Genomic DNA, 20,226 nt, shown 5'->3' with positions numbered 1-20,226 from the left:
TGGGGATCTTTAACGTGCCCCGAAATCTCGAACACACGGGCGCTTTTGCTTTTCGCCTTCATCAGAAAAGCGGCCGCCGCGGCCGGGAATTCGAGTCCTCGTCCCCCGTTAACTCTTTCAGCTGACATCCCCGAACTGATAGTATCGTTGGAGAGTTTTGAATGCGCAATTCACAACGAATAAAATGCCTGCGCGCGTGCGTGCGTGCGTGCGCCCGTCCGTTTATGCGCGCGTACGTGTTTATTGTTTTCTTAGGAATTCGTCATTCCTTCGTCATTGACTGGTCAGTTTTGGGGCTTCCGGCTCTTTTAATAGCGAAGCTGTTGAGCAGATCGTTTTTTGTTTTTTTTTTTGTCCGCAGCTACAAATACCAAGAAAATGCCGAGCGCTGGCGCACACGAGCCTCGAGCTCACGTTTGGAAGCCAAGCATACCCATTTAGAGAGATTAGCAAATAATGTCCAAAAAAACCCCAGCGTAAGCCGCGTGCCTCGGGAGCACGTTCGTCAGGCCGAGCATACCCACTTAGGGATATTGGCCAACATTGGCCACAAAAAGACTGCAGCGTTCTCTGTAATCGTGGCAACACTTGCTCGCATAGAGTTTCATACGACTTGCTCGGAGCGAGAAAGACACGTCCTAGCGTTCGCCCATCGTTCGTTCGTCCTCGTGTCGTCGTGCGCATGCGCTCTGCACCTCAGAAAAGTCGCGATTTGAATGTCGAAACTGCTGCAGGTGATCACTGACTTCACGGGGCCCGGCCGCGGAAAAGGCCGCGCTTCGAGACGCTCGGTTCGCAAAGCGTCCGCTAGAGGCGATAAGTACCGCTTGCAGAGTGCCGTAAAAAATGACGACGAAAACGACGAGATAACTCTAACCTTGCTCAACCTAAGGACGTTTAAATGCCATGCCGCCGACGTCAGCCCCGACAACACAACGAACTCAACTTTGTGTCTGTCAACGATCACCCGTAAAAGCTTTGCCATTCAAGTCTTGTGCGAAAGTGCAAGCTTCCCTGAATTTTTTAACAATATTTCGTTGCTTCTAGTACTGTTTGACAATTTGTAAACAATTTTGGGGTTTTACGACCCGAAATCGCACCTGGGCTATGACGCGCTCAGTAGCAGAGGGCTCCCTATTAATTTAGACCAGCGTACGCAAAGATCCCAACACGCGGATGTTTTCGTTTTTCGCTTCCATCAGAAAAATGGCCGCCGCAGGCGTGATCGAACTCGCATTCTCGTGCTCAGCAGAACAACGCCTCAGCCGCTGAGCCACCACGGCGGATCTGCGTAGCAGTCGGGAAACTATGACGTGCCTATGTACTTAGCTCATGGAGGAAGAAAAAGTTAGGAGACGGCGCCGCCGGAGAAACGTGAAGCCTATACATAAAAAGTAAAATCGAAGTCGGCCCAGGCGTCACTGCACCACGTGACCCCACCGCACCGCCTCTGTATGGGCCGCCGCGCTCTTCAATTTCGTCTGCTCGAAACTGCTCTGCGGCCCGTTGCCGCGAAGCCTGCTATATGTTTTTTTTTTTTTTTTTCCACGGCTTTTGTCTTCCGCACGTACGCGGCACTCCTGCCCGCACACGGGCATGAGATCGCCGAGCAGACAAATGCAGGAAGGACGGGGAACAGCTACCGCCAACGAAACACGAGAGATGCCCCGGAGTCGGAGACCGCCGCCGCCGCCGGCCCACCCGACCTTGGAGGGCCGACTGCGGCGGCTTGAGAAAGGGAAACGGCGGAGGGAACGGCTTCAACGGACCTGGGCTTGCGAAGGCTAGCTGCGTGACGTAATGCCGTCTCCTAACTTTTTTTTCCTCCATGACTTAGCTTATACGTCACCGTTTTTTTTTCTTTTGTTATAAATACGTCAAACAGTTCCCTGGAATCTGATAAAACCGAGTTTTACTTCGTGAAAGCAAACCTGGACGCAAAAATTCTCGCAAACATGCAACTGCTTTTCACAATCTGTCAAGTGGTAATGCAAAAGCGCAGCAAAACTTTAATGGGTACTAAACAAAAGAATCAGGGTTTTGCGATACGTATATTGAACTCCGGGTACTGCCAAACTGTTTGGTTCTTTTCTTTCTTTTCTTTCTTTTTTGTCAGTAAGTGCACGAGAACCCATTAGAGAACTTTATCCTTCTTGCAGGTCGCGGTATGGCCTTGTCTCTCTCTCTCTTTTTTTTTTTTTTTCCTGTGCCAGACGTTTCTCTATTCTTTGTGCTGTTTATAAGGCAGCCAATACATCACAGGCACTCAGCCTGCCACCTCCCAGCTTTCTTTCTGTTCTTTCTTTTCTGTTTTCGTGACTCGGTAGCTCGGTTTTACGCAACTTTGTGCGCTTGATCGGTTCACCAAAACACGTTCGCACAACGTGTTTTGCTGAACCGATTTGTTTTGCAAACGCGCAAAAAGCGGCCTGTTGCTTCATAAGATGTAAATTCCCCCTTGTGGATACCGCTCACAAGATGCTACTCTGCACGGTCGTGCCACACCTGCGCATTGCCTATTTGTCCAACTTCGCGTGTAACAAACAGGAAGATTTATCTGCAGGGAGAGTTTGCACAACTAAATGGCGCTCTGCGCGACTACACCGACTCGGTTTGATTGTCTATTACTAGTCTCGTGGGCGACGGCATGAGTAGGCTTGGTGAGCGCAAGCCTTTGTTAAGAGTCACCTGCTGGGCATACTTTTACAGCACAGTACGAATTTATACGCACACCCCAACACCCCCCAACAGTCCCCCCCCCCCCTCCCAGAGGGATTTCGACACCCCCCCCCAAAAAAAAAAAAAATTCCACAACTAAGACGGGAGGCCCTGCAGTGGTGGAGGATGTCCGCGTATGTTTGAGGGAGGGGATGCAGGACCGGAGGGTCGCAGAGTGGTGCGTCGTCTTCCCCTTCTGGAAATGCCCGGTGGATAAAGTCGCGGGCGGTGGCATGTGCCACCGCATTCCGAGGAAGGGATGTATGGGCAGGAATGCATACGGTGCGCGTCTGGGGTAGTTCGGGCCGTTGGGAGAGTGTGGTTGCTGCGAGAGTGGATATGCTTCCTGATGCAAAGCGCCGACGAGCCGCTTGCGGGTCTGTGAGACGGTTATGTAGCAGGAAGGGGCGTGCGTTATTCCCACAGCTTCTTCGGCTGTGGTGACGCAGGTGGCGAGGAGGCTAGCCGCAGCGAGAGGCTCGGATGGCTGCAGCCGCGTGTGCGGGGCGAGTGCGATATCGTGCGGCGTATGATCACTGGCGTATTTTGTAGACAGGAGGCGGGCGCGATGTTGTCGTCGGCCTGTTTTGTAGATGGGGTGCATGTGCCTGGGTATCGGGAGAACGTGTATGACGCTTGGGTGAGCAGCCGACAGGCGCTGTATAGTGTCCACAGATTGGGGGAGGGAGCATCCTAGCTTGGCGAGTACTTGTCGCCCGGCTGCTGCGAGTCGTAGGCGTTGTAACTGGTTGTTGGTGTGCGCCTCTATGAGCTCTGATAGTGTGTTATGCAGGCCCAGTTGTAAAAGTCGTTCGGTAGATGTAAATGCGGGGAGTCGGATAGCAGTTCTGTAAGCCTTGCGGATGATGATGTCGATCTTCGCTATTTCTTGAGGTTTGAGGGCCAAGTATGGAGTTCCGTAGGTGATGCGGCTCAAGAGCATTGCTTGCAGTATTTGACAGGTATCAGCTTCTTTGAGGCCCCGACGGCGGGTGCAGATACGTTGGATGAGATAGGTGAGTTGGGATATCGTTTTTTGGAGTCTGGAGAGCAGGACTGCTCCTGAGCCATCATAGTGGTAAGGGATACCTTATATACGGAGATGCGTATTAAGTTCCAAACGCTTCGCTGTATAGAGCACCCACGTGACATGACTGTTCGAGAGATGCAGAACGGTAATTAAATGTCGCCGTTGGCTACGCCCCAAACCTAAAGCGACCTAAAAGATACCAAATAACTATCGTCAACAAAAACAACACTTAGATTTGTGTTAAAAAACATTAAATTTAGAAAAAAAAAGGTAACTAACGAAAAATTAAACATAGAGATAGACTTGCTGGGGCTCGAACCCAAGCCGTCAGCGCCAGTACTCAGTACTCTACATGTAGGCCACAGAGCCCGAACAGTAGGCTCCTTTTAGCAGGCCTCAAAAGAATAGCGCGCGCAGTGAGATCACACGTGTCACGTGGGTGCGCTGAGCAGCGAAGCGTTTGGGAACACGCACGCGTCCGAGCTCGTACGATAAGGAGGGCAGATTTGGATGGGGCGCACGTGAAGCCGCACGTTTGCAAATAGTTGGTGGTGGTATCAATGGCTTGCTGTAAATAATTGTCTTGGTTGCCCGGAGATCCACTGTTGCTCCATATTGTAAAGTCGTCCGCATAGAATGCGCGTGAAATGTCCGGGATATGGTCAAGTAGAGATGGTAGTCCCCACAGTGCAATGTTGAAAAGTAAGGGTGAAATAACTGAGCCCTGTGGGGTACCCTTGGCTGGTGTGTTAAACTTGTCAGAGGTGCGGGGGCCGAGATGGAGAGTCGCTGTGCGGTCTGTGAGGAAGGTCCGGACGTAATTGTAGGTTCTGCATTTGAGGGCGTGGAACCTGGCTAGAATGGCTGCATGGGTGACATTGTCTAAAGCCCCCTGCACGTCAATGGCTAGAATGGAGCTGGGCTGAGTCTCGCTGAGGAGGTTGGCAATGATTTCCTCTTTAAGTTGCAGGTGGATGCCATGGGTTGACAGGTGAGGCCGAAAACCAAACATTGTGTGGGGAAGTGAGTCAGTCTCTTCGAGGTAGTCGGTGAGGCGGCGTATGAGAAGGTGTTCAAAAAGTTTGCCAAGGCATGCGGTTAATGAAATGGGGCGAAGACTGTCGACAGAGATTGGCTTGTTGGGCAAAGGGTAATGCCCGCGTGGCGCCAGTGAGCTGGTATCGTGCCTTGAGACCAATGGTGGTTGTAGCAGTCGAGTAGCGAGTCGAGCTGTTCTTCATTGAGGTTGGGGAGGAGGCCGTCGGTGATGTGATCGTGGCCGGGTGCCGTGTTCCGGGTTAGGTTGGCAAGAGCTTGTGCAAGTTTAGTCCTCGTAAAAGGGGCGTCTATGGTTGAGTTATCAGGGAGGCGTGCGGCGGTAGTGCTTGCTCCTCCTGGTGCGAATTCGGGTCAGAATGTCGGCAGGGGAGCAGGGGTGGTTGGAAGCAGCCGGGTAACATTTTGTGAGGTGGCTGTTTTTGGAGGGGTGGCATCCATGGGGCGGCGTAGAATGCACCAGGTGCGCTTGGTAGTCAGGGTGTCGCCCAGCTGGTTGCAGAAGGCACGCCAGTTTTCGGTATCGAGTTTCTGTGCGTACTTTAAGGGCTTGTTGGGTTATCTGGGCTATGCGTCATTTGAGGGCCCTGTTGTGTTTTTGGCGGCGCCATCTGTTGAGAAGGCCTCTGCGGGCGGCCCATAGGTGGGCGAGGTGAGGCTCAGCCGCTGGGACGGTAGGAGTAAGCGATATGCTCTTGGTATGAGTTTGGTGTAGTTCCAGTAGGTGTTGTGACCACTCTTCGATGTTCTCTGAGGGGGCCGGGAGTGTCGTGGGGTCCTGTCGGAAAGCTTGCCAGTCGGAAAGATTAGCGGCGCCGATTTGTCGGTGACTTGCTGTGTGTGGAACGGTGAGGCGGATGACGAAGTAATCGCTGCCGAGTGTCGGGCAGGGTCTCCCAGGATAGTATAGGCACGTTGCGTGCAAAAGTAAGATCAGGGATGGTTTTAAAAAATCATCTCCACTAACGTGAAACCTGGGGAGGAGCGAAGCATGCATTGTACGAGTGTATTCTTGGCGCCTTGGCTTTTTACCCACGGGGATAGAGCCGTTGGGGGGTAGAGGTATACAGCTTTGCTTTAAGCACAAAGCGTTCTAGCGCGAGACGTTAGAAAACGCGATTGTCTCGGTGTGTTCTTTTAGTACGCGTTCCGTTCTAGCGCGAGGCGTAAACGAGTGTGCCGGTGTTTTAGTACTCGACGATGACATGAGATGACGACATGCATGACGCCCCTAAAATCATTCCTCCCACCCTGCTAGCAAAGGTGGCGCTCTGGTTGGATTTGCTGATTGATTGATTGATTCTGGGGTTTAACGCGCCGACGCAACGCAGGCGACGAGGCGCGCCGTAGTGGAGGGCTCCGGATTAATTTTGACCACCTGGGGATCTTTATCGTGCGCCGAAATCTCGTACACACGGGCGTTCTTGCTTTTCGGCTCCATCAGAAAAGCAGCCGCCGCGGCCGGGAATCGAACCCGCGACCTCGTGCGGTTGGATTTGCTATGTAGAGGTCTAACAATGTAATATTGAATTACAAGGACAGTGGCCCGATCTCTGCGTCACCGACTAAGGACACATACAATTGGTGGGTAGAGACAAAAGCGAGCTTTAGCTGACCGTTTTTCACGGTCCGCTCCGCTCAGATTGCAAGCGGGAGCGCCAATGCGCACGCGTGGCGCGCTTGGCCGCGAGCGGTTGCGCTGAGCGCGCCGCCGATACCGGAGCGGACCGTCGAAAACGGTCAGCTAAAACTCTCTAATTTAATTGTAGCGCGGCTAGGCCAATCACAGCCGCACAGGTGGCTGCCGAAGAGTGCGCGGCATTGCGCAGTCAGGGGTGGGGAGACGCCGCGCGTGGCGAGCAGTGTATGTACACGACTCGGGACAGGGTAGGAGTATGAAGCGGCGGGGCTGTAGCCGCACTCCTTGCGTAGATGGATATGCTTCAGTGTTCAACGCACGCTGTGGGAAGGCCAGCTTACAAATTTAGACCAAGCTTACACCGATCCACTGGCACCAAATTTAGCTTTTAATAGCAAAGCTGTTCAGGCCGACGAATCCGCCCGGCGTAGACAGAAAACCCCGCGAGCAAGCGAGCGCGTGCCTCGCGGCGACCGCTCGGCGTGACCCAGGCTTGCGCGTGGCTTACGCCACATGAGAAGCTCCCGGCTTCGTCGTCATCGTCGTGTAGCGACCGGCGCGCCACGGGTCCGCCGCGCCGAAGACGATGACGACGAATCTGTCAAGCCATCCCTTCACAACGCGTGGAGACGGCCACCGGCCGAGCTGACGAGGTGAGGACGCGCTACGCGGCTGTGCCGTCGGAAGACGAAGACGGATGGGATGACGATGATGGCTACTGAATAAAACACTGTACATACTTTAATGGTTTTTGCCTTACAGTGCCGTCCAAAGCGGCCATGCACTGCTGGGATCCGCTGTCAGTGTGGGGAGAAGCTGCGTCGACTGCTAGCTCTGCTGTTTCTCCAGCCTGGCACCACTAGGGTAAGCTGCACCAATTGTTTTGTTTCTGTGCTGTAGACAATACCTCTTCGTCCACTAATAATGAATATCGAGTCAGTAGTCGGCATAGAAATAGTTCAATGCATTTTTTTTTTTTTTCAACCTATTTCGGTTTCGATCACCAGCAGCACAGGCGGCAGTTCTGGGCAATGCCCAGGACTGCCGCTGTTGCGGCCGCAAAACTGAAAGTTGCGACGTCAATCAAAAACCCATGCCGTTACACGCGTCTTCCGCATCGCCTGCGCTTGTCTCACGCGGTCCGCATTGGCCCCGAGCTTGCGGCGGCAACCGGGACGCGGGAAATCTGAAAAGTAATTTTGAATATTTGTGTAATGAAACTTTATTTGCCGGGTTTAATTTGTAATTGGAACGCATTTGTGTTCATTATCATGGCTTCCATTGGTTCAATTCTTTGCCCCTTTGCCAAAGTTGACGACGCCGTTGAGAAACCCGCCCTGGCGAAACGAGACCACCAACAGCAGCAGCGCAGGCGAGTGTTTCCGCGTCCGGAAAGGGCCACCCTACGTCACCCAGAGGCGGCCGGTTCTCACGAGCTGGCGCTGGCAATCTGAGAAGCCCGCGGCAGGACCAATTAAGATTGGTTTTCGATGTGTTTCCCGAAGCGGCTGGCTGCCAAGAATTACTGGAAGGCATTCTAACAAACTATTGCATATTTGGTGTCAGTACTCCTGTAAAGTCGGCGTCACCTCTACACGCACGTGCACTGCCGTGAAGGCATCTTATAAGGGCAATAGAAGCCATCTTATGCCAATTTTGAATGCCCTAAGACCGGGTTTTTATTTTTCTGAATTTTTCATATGCTGAACACATGCCACTGAGCACATACATTTTGTTGCCGCCGGCGCGAGACCCTGGGATGTTAGACTATCACAAATTTGGGCCCTGACAAGAGACAGCAACACGTGCTGCGCAGTAAAAAAAAATGGCCAGTTGTGCGTTTGCTTCCGGAGCTTACAGCTCGCCGTACTGAACGCAGGTATTTTGCAAACGTGACAGTGGGTGTCCTACAATCTTTCCAATCGCTGTCACATACGCAGCTCTGACGGCGCTCATGCCAACAAACAAGCACTGCAGCTGCTCAACGTTTAGCTCACCGCCGCTGCGATCCACAAGCGCAACGGAAGTACAAATGCTGGTCTGGGCAAAACACGGCCGTGCCAAGCAAAGGAAGAGATCGTCTCGTGTCGGGCCGGCACACCCCTTTTAGCAATTAGCTTTCAACAAGAACAGCAATTCGACATCACGGTACCTATAGCCTATTGCTCACATCGCAGTCACCACGAAACCCCCCGGTATACTGAATGCAGCGTCCCGCGATAAGTTGACCTGTTTAGATCGAGCACGCACCCGCTGAGAAAGCGATGCATGCACGACGACACTGTGGATCGCCCATTCACGCACGCTGTACAGCAACAGGTATGGCAAAAAAAAAATAATAATAAAGAATGCGAGTAAAGCTCTTTGCCTCTCAAATTGTTCATAATACGAAAAGAACCAAAATAGAAGTGCAGTAGAACCTCGTTGATACACTTTAAAAAAAAATGCGAGGGAGAAGCGTACTATCCGGGAAGAAACGTAGTATGGGGCATTTTTAGTGTTCACAATTGAGAGCGTAGTAACTGGGAAATGGTATGAATCGGTAACGTATCAACGAGTGGTTCTACTGCATGTCATTTCATTTTGAAAAGGATGCAATGAAACCCTGGGAAGTGCCGGTGTTAGAGCAGGGTTCAGGGGCACCAGCAGTACCCCGTATACTGTCCTGCGAGATCTTTCGGTGTTAGCTTAGCTGAAGAAAGTATCACCATCGATTTTTTTTGGGGGGGGGGGTAAGGGGGGAGGGTCCAGCTACGAACAAGGCGATCTTTAGCCTGGCAAGCCTAGTACCTAGTATGCCACAGCGTAGCACACAAAAATTGAAGTTCGGCTTGCAGGTTGCTGTTCGAGTGCTGGCGATGTTTGCAATAACACTGAAAAGGTTCTAGCTAAAAAAAATTCACAGCATATCCACGGGGTGAATGATGATGAGTGGGCGAAGCTCCTGAGGGGAAATCATCGGTAAAACCGTGACTCTTCAGTGAAAGTTCGCCCACTACATCTGTGTCCGAACGTAACGTCTAGAAAGTCTCGCTTAAACCGCGCGTCGGCACCTTGGGGCTGAGCTCGCCTGATGCGTTTTGCAGACGCCTCACGAGCTCTCACTGCATCGGGGTCTGCCTGCCGATACACGCGCTTTCGCCGCTTCCCGTTCTCTGACGTTTCGGAGATCCTCTTCGCGCCGCAGCCGTGCCGCTTCGCGTACGGCAGGGTCCTCGCGCCGTTGCCGTGACGCTTGGGCCTCTCGTTCTCGAACGCTGGGATCTTGGCGGCGTCGTCGCGCAGCCAGACGACACGCTTCGGCCTCCCGCTCTCGTACGGCAGGATCTTGGCGGCGGCGTCGCGCAGCTTCACGGAGCGCTTCTGCCTCGCGGGCTCGCACATCTGCAGCCTTATCCATCGGGCGACTCCGAGCGCGCGCCAACAGCGAACGGATTTTATTACAACACTCCCCGCCATCTAGTAAACAATCCAAGAACTAAACTAGAGGTAGCCACGCCATCTAGTAAACAATCCAAGCGCATCTTTTCATCATATACAAGTACCGCCATCTAGTAAACAATCCAAGAACTAAACTAGAGGTAGCCACGCCATCTAGTAAACAACCCAAGAACTAAACTAGAGGTGGCTACATACATACGTCGAGGATGGACAGACCCACGCCTTAAGGAGCTTAGCCCCTAATAGTCCCACCTCTTGCATCCACTTGCAGATCTGCTTGTCAAGTATTAGGGGCTCGGGCTGTAGGTGTCTCATGCAGTCGTCGTAACCTTCATCTCACATAGTAATGGTACTAAAGCACCCGGGCACTCGTTTACTCCTCACACTAGAACGCTTCGTGCTTCAAAGACACAAGACTGAAAACAAAGCTGTATGCCTCTACCACCCAACGGTTTCATCTCCACTGGCAAAAACACCAAGGCACCAAGAATGCATTTGCACACTGCATGCTTCGCCCCTCCCCAGTTTTTCCATTACTGGAGATGGCCCGGGATTTTCCTAAATGAGACACCGACGCAGTGAACACAAACGCAGTGTTTGGTGTACTGAAGTACACCAAACGCTCAAGGCACCTCAAAAAAAGGCACCCAATGGCTTCGAAATTAGTGCGACAATGCATAATACAAATTTGACTCGAGGACTCACCCACAAAATAGTGTCCATTGCACCGCTACATCATGAGCACGCTTATTAATTGACAATGCTTAAACATAATTGCATTACACTGGAAACATTAAAACCACAAACACCTATGCACTCACCACCCCTTTTAGGGTGTTTTGTTTGAATCTGGCATGAGAAATTGTGTATTCTACTGGAACTGCCGCAATGAGCCCACTTAATCAGAAAAGCAGCTACACTACTGGTTTGCAGACACACTTGCAGTGTATAATTTGGCATGACAACATGGTATACAACAAATTCTGCTTTAGACCAATACGGGAACATCCTTGTATCTTGGGCAGTTGTGCCATTTACCACGCCGTCTCTGGCCATCAGCGCATTGGCGTTGGCTGATGGCAGAGGACTTGGCCTGCCATTGAACCAGGAAATGTGAAAAGATATACTTTTCTTAATACGTCTAACGCAATAGCATTATTAGGATCATTGAGTGATTTTTTGTGGGGTTAGGCATCTGTGGCTCCTGTGCCCCTCAGCCGTGCCTATTATCAGTGATTACACATCTGCGGGCACCGATATGCAGCAGGAATTGGGCACACTAACAAATGGTGTGGAAATGACGAGGTGCGTCTTCACTTAAAGTACGGCGGAAAAGAGAGAACGTGATTTCAGCACACGCCGAGTCTGCACAGTGCAGCTCACTGTCCCCTGGTCAGAATGCACACCAACGAGTCTTTGTTTTTGTGTGCCGCAATATAAAACTGCTGCTGCTAGTGTCTCTCAACTAACCTTGAGTACTTGAAGAGCATAAATAGGGAATGCAGCAGCACTGTTCCAGAACAATTTCTCTACAACGAAGGAACACTAGCGCACCTCTCATCTTAACCCCTAAACTTTTATGTGCTCTGCAACCTTTTTTGAATTCAAAAGGCCCACATTTCACTAAGCATTATTGCAAAAAGGTTTGCCAGTAACTTTGTACAACTAGTATAATGCAGCTGACACAATTGTGCAATGTGAATTGTAATGCAGGAGTCGCTGAAATTAGTTATACAGTTACACGTTATTTTGCTGGCTACGAGGGCTACGCTGTGCTCACTTAAGACAGGAAGTCATTCTTCAAACAAGACCACACGATTACAAACAGCAAGTCACTTTAGAATTTTATTACAAAAAGAGTGGATCTCTGTACACAAACCATGGAATGTGACTAGACATCTGAATGTTCAACATCTCAAAACTCCGCAAAAAAAAAAAAAAAAATGGAGAAAATAAGGGACTGCTTCAGAAGCTGTGGAAAGGGGCACCTTCCCTTTCTGAAAACTCCTTGCCAGAGTTAAAAAGAAGGCAATCGTTCTGAAACAGCCATTTCATCGAGGTAGAAAAATTGCCTTCTTTGCTCTGAAACGACTCAAATAAAGACTGCCCTCTTCCAAAAAAGAAAAAATGCAACAAAACAGATCCAGAGCACCACTACTTCAGTTCACTGATTAACAGCAGGAAGAATAAGTTAAAGCTCATGTGAAGAATATCCTCTGGGACACTGGAAGCCGGCTGTACACAAAGGCAGGACTCGGTGCATTCCACAGGTTTAGGGAGCGTTCACATCACAGGGCATGGGAGGGAAAAAAAAAAGTGTCAATGTCAGCCTGGCTTGCGAGTGCTAGGGCGACCGAGCTATTATCAACCAGCTAATTACAAAGTAGAAAAGGCAGATGGGATAGACGGCCAGTGCTTTCTTTGATGTCGGCTGACTGTCTGCCAGGAATGCTGTGGATGCTTCAGAAGGAGAAAAAGAACAAGAAAGTCTGATTAATGATCGCAGTGAGTTTCTGGAGCTCTGCAAGCAATTTCACACCAAAAATGTAATCCCCTCATAGCCGTAAAATAGAGCAACATTTCTGATTTACACCAACAGCGCCCAGGAATTGCATTCAAATAACTAAACAGAATGCATGCACATCCCTGTGTATAATACGCGCAGGGAGCAAGAGTGTGAGCAACTCCAATTCTGGCAGAACACCATTCTATTACTAGTATTTAAATGTCAACTAACCAAAAGGACGTCCATTTTTTGTTACAAGCAAAAGGATATGTTTCATAATGAGCTAGCCTTGGCAGTGCAGTTTGTTAGCTGCCCCATATTATTACTTTGGAGATCCTTTTCATGTTCTTGCGAAGCCACACAGAGTTGTTATTTTGAATGGATAAATGAATTTACTGAAACAGAGGACATAAAATGGCTCATGTGGGGATAAAGGATGAGATGAAAATACAAACAATCAACTGAATTATAAACCCATAACGCGATGGGTATTTGCAAAGCAAAATAATTTTTGTCGCCACTTCCAGTGCACATGCTTTTTTTTCCTGTCCACTTTGCTTGCACCACAGTAGAAAAAAAAAGCAGCATCGGGAACAACAAAACCTTAATGGGCTCCAACCAAAACTCCCCAATGGTAAAAAAGTACAATTTTTTTGTGTTGTTGTCCGTTTTTCATACTTATTAAGAAACAATGCTGCAAAAGACAGGATGAAGGAAGACAGTACAGCACCCATCTGTTGTACTGTCTTGCGTTGGCCTGTCTTTTGCAGCATTGTTTCTTAAGTATACTGCGAGCAGTGCCAACACAACAGGGACAAAGAAAAAAGGGCGAAACAGGCACTGTTTCGCTATTCGAAGTATGCAACCATACCAGCTAGCTCAACTTTCTTTTGCTGCTGCAGTTCTTGAGTGTGTTCCACCAACTCGCCCACATCAAGGTCCGGCTGTTTCTTTTTCAGCACATGGCCTTTTCTCATCCATGTGCCAAATGAGCCTCAACACTGGGATCCATCCTACGTTCAATGGCAGCGGGCTTTGTTGCAATAAAGCACCAGCAAAGTAGCCCTGATCAACAAGCAGCAACTCCTTCCAAGACATGGAAAGCACAACTTAAGTAAGACGTTTCATTGTGACGGAACAGCGCAAACTTAACGGGACAACAAAAGGACACAACACTCGTGTTGCGCCCTTCTCTCTTCCCCTTAGGTTTGCGCTGTTCTATCACAATGAATGCATACAAGCTAGCCCAGTTCTCGACCTTGCAGGCCCCACAGCATAGGGGCACGTGAACACTTAATCTCAGCATCATCGAACTCATTCTCCTAAACGAGCGGGGCAGCCGCGCTGCCTTTGCTCCTCGCATGCACTTCAGGTGGGGTGTTTCGAGGCTGGCCACCCGAGAGGGCCGACTCACCGAAGACGGCCCAGCCAAAGCCCAGCATGGTGACCAAGAAGCGGATGATGAACAGGGCCACAGTCTGGCTCCCCACGAGCAGGATGAGTTGGCATACCACCAGGGCCACACACGGCGCCAGGAGGCAGTAGCCCAGCACACACACGCTCTGGAAAAACGATCTGCACAAGGGCAGGGTGGGGTGCGTGAGCCGCCCAGCTCACTCAATTGCGTCACACTGGGTTGGCCCCCAGAAGCAACTTTTGTGCCACCAGTGCAGTGGCCACTCTGAATACCCACTGGTGACGTGGGTAAGCGTAGCCGACAGCACACAGCTTGTTCAAAACATGACACAGAAATGCTACACTAGTGCAGGTAAGGATTGGTTTGTTCATTAATTTCACATTGAAAAGCATCGAATTTAAGACTGGGCTACAGCCAGCCACAGCGGTGGAAGGCAATTCGGCACCCTTTGCCTCAGGCACGTGCAGTACAGTCCCCAATGAGCAGCCATTAGGACTTGTTGGGTCCATCCAGCTCCTGGTCATCATAGTGCCCCTAGTCAAAACACAAATCTCGAGATACAGCTGCTTGGCGTTGAGCGACATTCGCACGAGTGTTTCCTGCTAAGAGTCAGAAAGCAAAAATGGCGGCCTTTCCGTTGCGGGAAGGCCCCAAGGCATTGTAATGTGGAAATGCAGTGCGGCTGCTTACATTGTTCCACCCAGGAGCCTGCAGTTCAGCGTAACCACACCGGCGCCCACCCACACCAGGACGAAGATCTGGGCAAACTGGGGTGCGCCGTTTTGGACCTTTTCGTCCCCCGATTGCTGCAGCATCCTGGGGGAAAAAGCCGAACAGCACACCAAAGCTTGCAGAGTAGCAGCTCAAAGCAAAAAGCTAGAAAAATTGGGCCAACAGAAAATAGAATATTACTACGGGGGCGTACTGACCAATGCACTCGGTCCCTGAAAATGAGGGCTCAATTCTTAACCACTAAGTGAAATCTTTATGCAGGAAATGATCATGCCTTAGAATTCTGCTGCAAGTGCAAATGGATAAAAAGAAGCCATCCATACAACAGAGCACCTGCCACACGTGGCAGGTTGGCCTGGCACGCAAGTTCTCTCAAAAGGTGAAAGAAAATACTCTTGTCTGGGTGCAATATTGTGTGGCCTAAAACTTCTGCAAGACTGGAAGCAAAGCAGACATTGCAGAATCTTGGCGCGTTTTGTGTGATACAGGAACCTTGGAGTGCAGCGTAGCTTTCTGGCAGTGGGCCACAGAACGAGTTACAGTCCTCAGTGCCAAAGTTCCACAAAATGAGCAGGACACTCACAGCCACTTAATTTAAGCTTTGCAAGTTCTCAAATCCGGATGAGTCCAGGCGCGCCTTGAAAAGAGACATTTGTTTCAAAGCACACTAACATTTTTTTGCCTCTTGTGTTTCCGTCCGCCCATGAAAGATGGAAAACACAAGAGCCACAAAAAGCATCTGCACTCAGGAGAGATGTGCCATCATATGGTACTGCTCAGAAAAAATAAAACGTGCTATGCTAAGCACTTAAGCTCCACTTTGCTGGCACCATGCCTAGCTCCACTGCTGCCCAATGTGGCCATAACAATAGATGCATCTATGAGTGGTGCCAAACCTCCAAGGTTCTGCAATGTGCTGCAGACATGCACAGTGAACGCAAAGACTGCTGCCAGCAGTTTGGGCCTTTGTTAACACTATGTGTAATTCAGTGCCCCCGCACTCATGGAGGAAAGACAGTTGCAACAAATGCTTCTGCACACCACTGCGACCCACTAATAGGTTCCCGATTAAAGCTGCCTACACAGTTCCTTTCCACGAACTAAATGTACGGCAAGATGTCCTTAGCCTACAATGTCACGATTGCCTGAGTTTATTTACCACTCCAAACAAATTTCAGGACCCCTTTGTGTTTTGTACAAGGCTCCAAAATCTATCAACCAATCAAAACACCCACGGCTGCGTCGCAATGCAAACTACGTGCAGCAACAGCGGTCACTTCTAATAACACCTAAGCGCCCTAAAATCTGCATTTTCCACCAGGGCTGCATCGTGCTTATATTATGCTTTCGCTACACTTTTGTAGTACACCCCAACAGAAACTTCATGGACCTATGATAACTCCTAGATACCTGAGACGTTGCTGAATAAAAGGTAAATCTTAAAGGAGTACTGACACGAAATTTTTATGTTACGTTTTTTTCGCTGCTATGCGTGCCTACCAGCCCACTAATCATAGAATGACAGATTAGACGGTCGGGCGCAGCGTAAACATTCATTTACGGCGTCGTTTATTCGTGCCAGTTTCGGTTTCGACTGAAAAACACCGAGCGGCCGCCATGACAGCATGTATAACATGACGTCACCATTCTTGCCGTATCGCTGCCTCTCTGGAAGCGCGCGCGAGCGAGCGCACGCGCGCGCCCAGACCGGCTGAGGTTTTCGCCGTCCCCACAGGCCCGGGCAGCATGACGTCAGTCCCAAAACCATGACGTGTACACACGCCCGAGCAGCGCGCGCCAACCACAGCCAGCGCGTCGGCTTCGTCACGGGAGCCCCGACGTCGGCAGTTTAGGGCACGTAGCAGATGATGTCACGTCGGCCCGCTCTGGGCTTTCTCGTGAAGGCGAAGATTAAAATGGATTTTAAATGTGTTTCGCTGAACGGTTGCTGTTGAAACTTGCTGGGAGATATCTCCTGATAAAAAGGAAGCGTTTTACATAGTTATCTCAGCTTTGAAATTTCGTGTCAGTACTCCTTTAAAACAGTTTGCATGCGCAACCTGTAAGATGTAACAGAGGCCACCAAAAATGCACCTACTTACAGGGCAAGGAAGACACAGAGGATTAGAGGCCCCCACAAGTCCCCTGCAAGGATAAGACAGTGAATCAGCATATGACCACTCTAATGTTAAGCACAAGTAGACGCCAGAAACGGTTGACTCACAGTCCCTCAGAATCGTGTTCTTCTGCTTGGGGTACAGGACATGGCCGAACTTGACACCAATTGCTTTGAGGTCCCTCAACTGGAAAGAAAACATCGTTACGAACGCCTGATGCAGAGTAATCAGAAGTAGCATCCTTGTTACAGTGGAGCTGTTACAGGCCAGCTGCCCCGTTTTATTTTCATTTTGTTTTTTGAGTTTGTAGACCGAGGAAAGCTGCTTCCCTCCTCCTCACTTTTGGCCACCTGCTCACCTCCAGCCCTTTGTGTTTTGATATGAGGTGGCAAACACTTCCCCTTAGAAATGGGCCGACTTCAAAAAGACCAGTACCCGCCGCGGTGGCTCAGCGGCTAAGGCGTTGCGCTGCTGAGCACGAGGTCGCGGGTTCGATTCCCGGCCGCGGCGGCCGCTTTTCTGATGGAGGCGAAAAGCAAAAACGCCCGTGTGTACGAGATTTCGGCGCACGTTAAAGATCCCCAGGTGGTCGAAATTAATCCGGAGCCCTCCACTACGGCGCGCCTCATCGCCTACGTTGCGTTGGCGCGTTAAAACCTACAATCAATCAATCAAAAAGACCAGTGCCAGCTTGGCCTTCGGAAGCTGGCTCCCCCACGTCGTGCGTTGCACACTGAAGCTTCCTTACGAGGAAAAAGGCGCCGATGAGAGTGAACGTGGCGCAAAAAAGACCACTGACGACGATCAAGCCGCAGATGCCAAGTGTAAACGCGCTGCCCGTAGGGACCCCAAATGTCCCGAGGTGGAAAAAACACGACGTCGACGTAGATACAATCCCGCTGAACACTTCCCCAGTGCGACAGCGCAATTTGCGCTGTGGCCAAGCAAAACCCACAAACAGCTCTGCCCACCATCCACCTTCACAGAGCGGAATGTCACTGAATTTCTCTTTGCCACTGTAACTGCGATAATCAACATGAGAAATGTTCATATACATTACAGCCAAGGTTGTTCATTTTTCTGCTGCTTTTTCTACAGTGCGAACTTTTACAGGCTGGTTCACAGAGCCAAAAAGTGACCGATTCAGTGGACAACTGTTGGAGCTTCTACGGGCATTAAATATATTTTTATCTACCTCCTTTCCTGGCGAGAATGATGCGACACAATGATTTATGACGGTCATGATGGAAAGTGGACACAATAAAAGAAGTACATTTCCAAAATTCAAAGAAAGATAGACAAATTAGTGATGTGTAGAGACATCGTTAAGTTGGTTTGAGTGAGTGTGCCACCTCATACGGTGGCAGATCAGAGATTTCTTTTCACCACTCATTTAGGATGATCATGCGGAGCTACTTTAGAGTGCATATAACTGCAATAAAATCCCCCAACATCCTGCGAGCAGCATCAAACATTTCACTCACGCTACCCGCGGGGGTGCCACCTTCCTAAGGAGATCATTTTTTCATGATGACCACCGGCTATCCCATCGGGGAAAATAGTTTTTATTTGTTTTCTAAATGAGAAGGTAAGCGCCCAAGCCATTATTGCTATTGAACAAAATAGGCCACAAAATGTAACCTCCACGTAAAGTTTGAGCACGAACCAAAGAGCAGTTTTCCCAGGGAAAATTTTTAAAGACGCTTATCTATTGTTGTAACACTGTTGCTATGTATTTTTATGTACACCTTGATGTTATGCCCCTCCTGCTTGGGCCCTTAGATGGGCCTGCAGCATGTAATAAATAAAACACCTTGTAAGATAACTCCGTCAATGCTCGTTGCATCGACTCATTCTTGAGAGAGAAAATTACTACAACTGCTCTGTGTGGGACCCAATGCATCGGATGCTTTAAGCTGTTGAACACAGTGCCAAATAACTTTTTTTTAATTAGTGCGCACATTTGTTTTCACAGCGTGTGTTTCTATAATCACGAATTTTTATTTCCTCCTGGCTATTCCACAGGGTTTGAAAGTGTCCTCAAAGCTCCCTTCACAAGCCAGTGGTGATAAAGGCCACTTCTGAAAACATTAACTCAGGATGTCTTCTAACAGCAACGTTCCTCTGCTTACAATGTCTGCAGGTTGGAGAGCCATTTGACAGAAACATGAGGAAGCTGGCATATTTAAAGTGTGAATTAAACCCCCAAGGTATGGCTCTGACAATCTAATAATGTTGCGCCCACTAGCAATTTGAGACATTGACAGCCAGCACATTAAACCATAGCGATATATAGCTGACAGTCAGTATTTTACCGTCAGCAGCACCGTTGTATTGGTTTTGAACACGTACACTTGTATCTCGCTTACCCCAGGATCTAGCACAACCTAACGCAGCGGAGCCCAACCCAAAAAGGGTGTCCAATGAACAACATAAACAGACGCAACAGAAACGAGCAGGAGACTCTTATTCCCAGCCACCTAGTAGCTAAATGAACGAATAATGAGCAACTTCCATGAATAAAACAAGAACTTGAATTTAACATCACTTCTAAAAAAATTGTAACGAATCGGAATCGAACCACAGCTTTGAGTGCAGTACTGTACAAGACACAACTGCGTAACGCTAGCACAGCCGGCGGTGATCGGCACTCTGAGGTCTAAACACTCGTTACACTGAAGCACGTACGTTCAGTCAATCAAGAATCTGTGTCAGCAAAGTATCTTGCAAAAGATGCTGCCGGCAATAAGCCCCATCCTACTTTCGTTCCGGCTTGACATGGGCACTAGCTCTCTCCGGCAGAATTTTTATTTAAGTCTATACTCACGACGGTCGTAAGCACAGGTTCATCAAGCGTGTTGAATTCCTTTTCTTCCTGTGGCGTTGTAGCTGTTGCAATGTCACCTTCCAGAGGAGCCTCATAGTCTTGGTACGGGGGCCTCTGGTAGCCACTGGAACCAGACTGCGGGTGACAAGTAACGATCGTGCGTCCGAATAGCGAATATTTGTACCCGGGATCCGCATACACGATACCAAACCAACTCACCATGCTGAAAACAAACGTCCTAACAAGGTTTTGTAATTACACCAGCGAGAAATAAGGACACAAATGGTCCTTCTTTTTCATTTTTTCCAGCAACTAGGCACCGAACCCGAAACTGGCACCGGGCATATTTTGGGACGCCGTTCAAAAGTAGAATGACAAACCCGGTGAACAAGGCTCCCTTAATGCCATAAATGTGAACCAGCCGCAAGAATCCTCAAAACTGATCCCGAATCGCTCGAACGAAGAAGAAAAACGCACCGTTGACACGTATGAAACAGCTCACCTGCAAAATTGCCTTGTGTTCAGCCATATTGGCTACCGAGCCACTGTTTTTCAGGCCCCATCTCGCATTTTTGTCTCAAGTATTATTCATACGCTGTAGCATGCAGCAACGTTCAGCATGAAAAAAACTTGCCTTATAAAAGCAAAAATAAATGTAGGTTTACACTGGACAACTAGTTAGTTGAAATAGTTTAAATTAGTAATCAAATTTGGTCGAAGACAATCCCAGCCATTCCCAGCAG

The 20,226-nt window shown here is 49.5% G+C and overlaps 1 protein-coding gene across 2 annotated transcripts; it reads right to left on the bottom strand.

The window, feature by feature from the left end:
* Window positions 1-11,702: 11,702 nt before the first annotated feature.
* Window positions 11,703-20,205, bottom strand: LOC144173870 (protein YIPF6-like). 2 transcript variants are annotated; one of them, XM_077702156.1, is made up of 7 exons: window positions 19,986-20,205; window positions 19,484-19,618; window positions 16,764-16,842; window positions 16,642-16,684; window positions 14,498-14,623; window positions 13,805-13,965; window positions 11,703-12,344 (listed from the first exon to the last, which is right to left on the bottom strand). In XM_077702156.1, exons 1-7 carry the CDS (start codon window positions 20,010-20,012, stop codon window positions 12,229-12,231), a joined length of 687 nt encoding a protein of 228 aa, XP_077558282.1. In that variant the 5' UTR covers window positions 20,013-20,205; the 3' UTR covers window positions 11,703-12,228. The 2 variants fall into 2 exon arrangements, with proteins under 2 accessions (XP_077558282.1, XP_077558283.1); XM_077702157.1 differs by lacking the exon at window positions 19,986-20,205 and adding an exon at window positions 19,703-19,941.
* Between the last annotated feature and the right edge of the window lie 21 nt (window positions 20,206-20,226).

This window comes from Haemaphysalis longicornis, unplaced genomic scaffold (genome assembly GCF_048455015.1).
Source record: "Haemaphysalis longicornis isolate Haplotype H1 unplaced genomic scaffold, Haemaphysalis longicornis Haplotype H1 scaffold_3, whole genome shotgun sequence".
NCBI classification, from domain to species: domain Eukaryota; kingdom Metazoa; phylum Arthropoda; class Arachnida; order Ixodida; family Ixodidae; genus Haemaphysalis; species Haemaphysalis longicornis.
This window is presented reverse-complemented; position numbering and strand designations above follow the sequence as displayed.